General features: G+C 45.4%; 1 protein-coding gene across 1 annotated transcript in view; it reads right to left on the bottom strand.

The window, feature by feature from the left end:
• The window catches only part of IRAG2 (inositol 1,4,5-triphosphate receptor associated 2), a 60,575-nt gene that overhangs the window by 746 nt on the left and 53,855 nt on the right, over nt 1-5,974 (bottom strand). The window contains exons 34-35 of the mRNA XM_077935608.1: nt 3,890-3,991; nt 1,674-1,775 (exon numbers count right to left, since the gene is read on the bottom strand). Of these exons, the coding sequence (XP_077791734.1) occupies nt 1,674-1,775; nt 3,890-3,991 (204 nt within the window). The remainder of the gene's footprint in view (nt 1-1,673; nt 1,776-3,889; nt 3,992-5,974) is intronic.

Below are 5,974 nucleotides of genomic sequence, written 5' to 3'. Positions count from 1 at the left end.
CTGTAGGGAAGAAAAAGATGGTGGCTATTTGCAGACTAGTTGCACTGCAGAAGGCGTGCTGGGGAGACCACACATTACAAGGAACACAAAAGAACTGTAAGGTAAAAGGTGACCCCTGACCATTAGGTCCAGTCATGACCGACTCTGGGGTTGCGGCGCTTTATTGGCCAAGGGAGCTGGCATACAGCTTCCGGGTCATGTGGGCAGCATGACTAAGCCGCTTCTGGCGAACCAGAGCTGCGCACGGAAACACCGTTTACCTTCCCGCCGGAGTGGTACCTATTTATCTACTTGCACTTTGACGTGCTTTCGAACTACTAGGTGGGCAGGAGCAGGGACCGAGCAACGGGAGCTCACCCCGTCGCAGGGATTCGAACCACCGACCTTCTGATCGGCAAGTCCTAGGCTCTGTGGTTTAACCCACAGCGCCACCCGCATCCCTAAAATAACTGTAGCTAGGTTTTTATAAGGGACGCGGGTGGCGCTGTGGGTAAAACCTCAGCGCCTAGGACTTGCCGATCGCATGGTCGGCAGTTCGAATCCCCACGGCAGGGTGCGCTCCCGTCGTTCGTCCCAGCGCCTGCCAACCTAGCAGTTCGAAAGCACCCCCGGGTGCAAGTAGATAAATAGGGACCGCTTACCAGCGGGAAGGTAAACGGCGTTCCGTGTGCTGCGCTGGCTCGCCAGATGCAGCTTGTCACGCTGGCCACGTGACCCGGAAGTGTCTGCGGACAGCGCTGGCTCCCGGCCTCTAGAGTGAGATGAGCGCACAACCCTAGAGTCTGGCAAGACTGGCCCGTACGGGCAGGGGTACCTTTACCTTTACCTTTTTAGGTTTTTATAACAAAAACTCCTTTTACATTAGTTATAATATATCAATAAGCATGACCCACCCACCAACCCAACCACCAGGGAACAGAGAGAGCTAGGTGCTGCTCTTTATATACTATACCCAACAGCTTAATTAACACAACTTAACAGCGCCTGCTATACTGCTTCACAGCTGTAAAACTAGGTCACGTTATTTGCTCTGGCCCTTAAATACACATCTTATGGAACAATAATGAACCTTCAGATTTAAAGAGACCATTCAACAAAAGCATGTGGGGAGGAGACTTTTGGTGCTTTATGCTAGGACTCAATTGGCAACAGCATAGGCAATCGAGACTTGCAGCAACTTGTTGTGTCCCAGCACGTGCTAAAGTAAATCTGAAGATCTTCATTCGGTTCATGGAGAACCATGCGGCGAGGACCTGCTGAAACGTGCTCCAATTTCCCTTTTTGGAATTTTGGTTTTAGGATGGATCAGAAATGGGTTGGGCCACAAGGAGAACCAAAATGGGTAGGTAGGCAAGGAACAGGAGACAAAAGAAGAGGGGTGTGTGTGTGTGTGTGTGTGTCAGGATCTGTGTCTTAAAATTACAGCCCCACAATTTAACAACATAACGTTGTTAACCTCTCCAAGGATCTGTGTGGGCGATGGGATATCTCTTCCGTGTTGATGGACATCAGAAACAAACACTGGCCACACCATGTATATGTTCACCTTTAAATGTGAACTGAATTCCTCCCCCTCCCTGCTCACGAGCCGCCTTTATTTGCTGCCACCGACTCCGACTCAGTCGCTTGAAACCCCCCAAATGCCAAGCATGCCCTTTCCCTCTGCCACTTACAGTGAGTGCAGCCCCCATTTCGATGAGCTGCTTTCCTTTTCGCTCAGCTTCCAAGCTTTGCTTCCTCGCGTCTCTGGAGCCGGCGGTTCCAAGGGAGTGTTTCTGTAAGGGAGAATTTCATGTAAGGGTGCCGTCGGCTGGCGAGCTTATGCATTGCTTTGACAAAAGAATTAGGCCCTCAAATGCTCCTCCCCTTTTCATTGCAACTGTATGAGGGGGAACTATACGGCCCAGGACCCTCGTATCTACGGGACCGGCTCTCCTGGTATGTCCCACGGAGGACCTTACGGTCTTCAAACAAAAACACCTTGGAGGTCCCGGGCCACAGGGAGCTTAGGCTGGCCTCAACGAGAGCCAGGGCTTTTTCGGCTGTGGCTCCGATCTGGTGGAATGCTCTGTCACAAGAGACTAGGGCCCTGAGGGATTTGACATCTTTCCGCAGGGCCTGCAAGACAGAGCTGTTCCACCAGGCCTTTGGTCAGGGCGCAGCCTGACCCCTGTCTTTGGTCATTCTTCACAGAACTCTAGCCCAATGGTTGCCAGCAATTTGATTTGAACTGATTTTATAATGAATTGATTTTAGAATGCTGTATTATTTTACTGTAGTTAGCCGCTCTGAGCCCGGCTTCAGCTGGGGAGGGCGGTATATAAATATTATTATTATTATTATTATTATTATTATTATTATTATTATTATTATTATTTAACTTATGTGCTTCAGGTTGCTACACAAGACTCCCAGAGGGCATAAGAGGGATTTGCCAAATGCAAAGTTTCTAGACCTCTGCAACATTTCCTTCCCAATGCTTTTCCTCCAGAATATTATCATCCTTACAGCTTTAATCCATCTCCCCAGCCAAACTGGCCCCCAAGGCAGCTCACGATATTAAACACAACCCAGTTCAACATTCAGTTAAGCTTTAATTGAAATTGTACAGCCAACTACAAATACCAACAAGAGAAAACCTACAGCTTTGATATCATGGTCCGGATCAGGGGTCGCCACCTTGGTGACCACCAAATACTGTTGGACTAGAGTTCCCACTGTTTGTGACCATTGACTTAAGAGTTAAGAACCACTCCACTCAATAGGGTCAATTGCCGCATCCTGTTCTCACAGAGGCCTCTGGGAAGCCTGTAAGCAAGACTCAAGCCCAAGAGCATTTTCCAACTTCGGAATTGGAGCCCAAAGAGTACTATGTTGGCTACCCCTGGTCTAGACAGTATCCTAGACCACAAAAGCTTTGAATAATAATAAAAACAATAACTTTCATTATTTATACCCCGCCCATCTGGCTGGGTTTCCCCAGCCACTCTGGGCGGCTCCCAACAAAGGACTAAAAACAGAATAAAACTTCAAACATTAAAAACTTCAAACATTAAAAACTTGTTTTTTGTTTTAAAGTGAATATAAAGCAATGGACTAAAATATGCTGGCTTGGAAGGGAGCAAGATAAAAAAGGGGCCACTATAGAGAGGGACCTGGATCTCAGGTACTTGCAATCACCTTCTCTGGACATGTGTAACTTTTGGAAAGAGGTTTATGGGGAGATATTTCCATTGGATGTTCTCTTGATATAAGGAACTCGCAGAAACTTTAATCTCTCTCACACAAATGTGCTGTATAACTATAGCTTAAACCAAGGTTATCCAACTCTGAATGGACCAATCTGTCCATTTTCGTTTCTCTTTTTTAAGTTTCAGAACTCCACATCAGTTTGCAACAATTTTTTTCCAAAGTCCTCACGAAAACCCATCAGTGAATTTCTTCTAATAGACACAACTTTGCATTTAATTTCGCTTATTAGACGCTGCAAACCAATTCCCCCCCCTAACGCAGTGCGTTTTGTATGTTATCTTCACTAACATAGGCATTTCTACGCACGCTTTTCCCATATAGATTTTCGTGCCCGTTACACGGCCGGGAAACTGCACTGCACAATTTGGAGAAGTGCAAATTTCGAATTAGGCAGGTTTGCCTTTAAATGTGAACTGAATCAAATTTCTCCTCCCCTGGACCTAACAGTGACTTCCAGATGTTCTGGACTACAACTCCCAGATTCACAGGTGCTTTCCAGGTAGGGAGTTAGGAGGAAAACAATTTACCACCATTCATCAGAAAGCAATACCCTGGCAGGGGGGAGGGGGGCATATAAGGTGCAACTTTGACATTGTCTTCTGGGGCCAGACAATGTGCAAGAAGCATAGAGACTTACTTGGGCTCACTGTGCTCTTCCTGCGACTCAGCCCAGGAAGGTGAACTTACGTATCTCTGCAACAAAGGACGCTTCTCGCTTTGCTTTGTTCCCATTAAGCCCCTGTTGGAAGAAGAGATTGGACCTGCTTGCTTTGCTCTTGTAAAGCAGACACTGCCAGATTTACGCATAAGCTAAACAAGCTATAGGTTAGGGCCCCACTCTCTTGGGCCCCCCCAAAAAATTTAAAGGAAAAACAAACCTGGTTGTACATTTCAAAAATAGAAGATAAAACCCACATACAGCAACAGTGTTTTGTTTTGTGCTGGGTAGGCTCCTATGATGTAAGTCATGGGCCCCGCCTGCTAGCCTGCTCCCTAAAATATCACTGGTTTGCTCATTTCTATATACAGTGGTACCTTGGTTCTCAAACTTAATCCGTTCCAAAACCAAAGTGTTCCAAAACCAAGGCAGGCTTTCCCATAGAAAGCAATGCAAAATGGATTAATCCCGTTCCAGACTTTTAAAAACAACCCCGAAAACAGCAACTTAACATGAATTTTACTATCTAACAAGAACATTGATCCATAAAATGAAAGCAATAATCATATAAAAAAATCATTTTAAGTTAGAGCTTAATAATGATTTCACTATTACTATACCTCTTCTTTATTGTATTTCACTATTAATATACTTCTTAACTGTATTTCAAACAATTACTTTGATAAAATACATATTTTGTTATGTGCAAATAGATACCTACTAGGTCCATAAATGACCATATAGGATATATTCAACACAAAAAACGGGGGCAATTTGTTGTTGACAAAGGACAGCTGGACATAGAAAGGGCCCCATTGCCTTAAGTAGCTTAGGGCCTCATCAAACCTAAATCCGGCCCTGGGAGCAGATCATTGCCATATATGCAGAATACCTTCGGCAGCGGCAAAAGGAAGGTCCAGACACCTCCCCAATGCAGAACATTATGGATTTATCACACAAAAGCTAAACTATGTGTTGTGGGGCAGTTAGTCACAGGTAAGGTTGGGTAAAAGCCTCAGCGCCTAGGGCTTGCCGATCGAAAGGTCAGCAGTTCGAATCCCCGCGGCGGGGTGCGCTCCCGTTGCTCGGTCCCAGCGCCTGCCAACCTAGCAGTTCGAAAGCACCCCCAGGTGCAAGTAGATAAATAGGGACTGCTTACTGGCGGGAAGGTAAACGGCGTTTCCGTGTGCTGCGCTGGCTCGCCAGATGCAGCTTTGTCATGCTGGCCACGTGACCCGGAAGTGTCTCCGGACAGCGCTGGCCCCCGGCCTCTTAAGTGAGATGGGCGCATAACCCCAGAGTCTGTCAAGACTGGCCTGTACGGGCAGGGGTACCTTTACCTTTAAGGTTGGACAAATCAATCAAGCTTCTCTCTCTCTTCTCTCATCTTTCTGCAACAATTTGTGTGTTTTTTTATTTTAAAAAAAATCGACAAAAATTCACAGGCATTTTAGCATTATTTTCTCCTACAACATACAATTTTGTATCTGGCTTTGACTAATATGCACCAGCCATTCCCCCCCAACACAATGCATTTCGGTATGTTATTATTTTACAAATGTATAGGTTTGTACGCACATTTCCCTCAAACTGTTCTTCCAAAGAAGTTTGCCTGGCACCGTTATTATATATCTTTAGATGCCAGGCAAAAACATGCCCCTTTTTACCCAGGCCTATGACTATTAAATAATCTATGGCCTGCAAGAATGTAGCTATTATGATTATTTTATGATTAGGCTGTCTGTCAGTATACTTTTTACTATGCTTTTATCACTGGTGTTCCGTAATGTGCTTTTAATGCCGCACACTGCCCTGGGATCTTTTGATAAAGGGCGGTATGTAAATTGAACAAATAATGCTAAATAATAATAGTCGTTTTCTTAGCACAGAAGAGAGAGGAGCAAATTGTGCTTCTTCCTGACGTTCCAAATCATTGTATTCGAACCTGCTCAAAAAGTCAGTAAGAAGAAATCTTAATAGGTGGTATCCACGTTCAGATACATTTCACTAGGCTAGTGTCCCAGAAGCATGTTTCACAATATAGCTCCTGCCTGTACTGGGAAC

The sequence above is a fragment of the Podarcis muralis genome, chromosome 10, assembly GCF_964188315.1.
Source record: "Podarcis muralis chromosome 10, rPodMur119.hap1.1, whole genome shotgun sequence".
NCBI lineage: Eukaryota > Metazoa > Chordata > Lepidosauria > Squamata > Lacertidae > Podarcis > Podarcis muralis.
The sequence above is the reverse complement of the archived record's forward strand: the minus strand, read 5'-3'. Positions and strand labels throughout refer to the sequence as shown.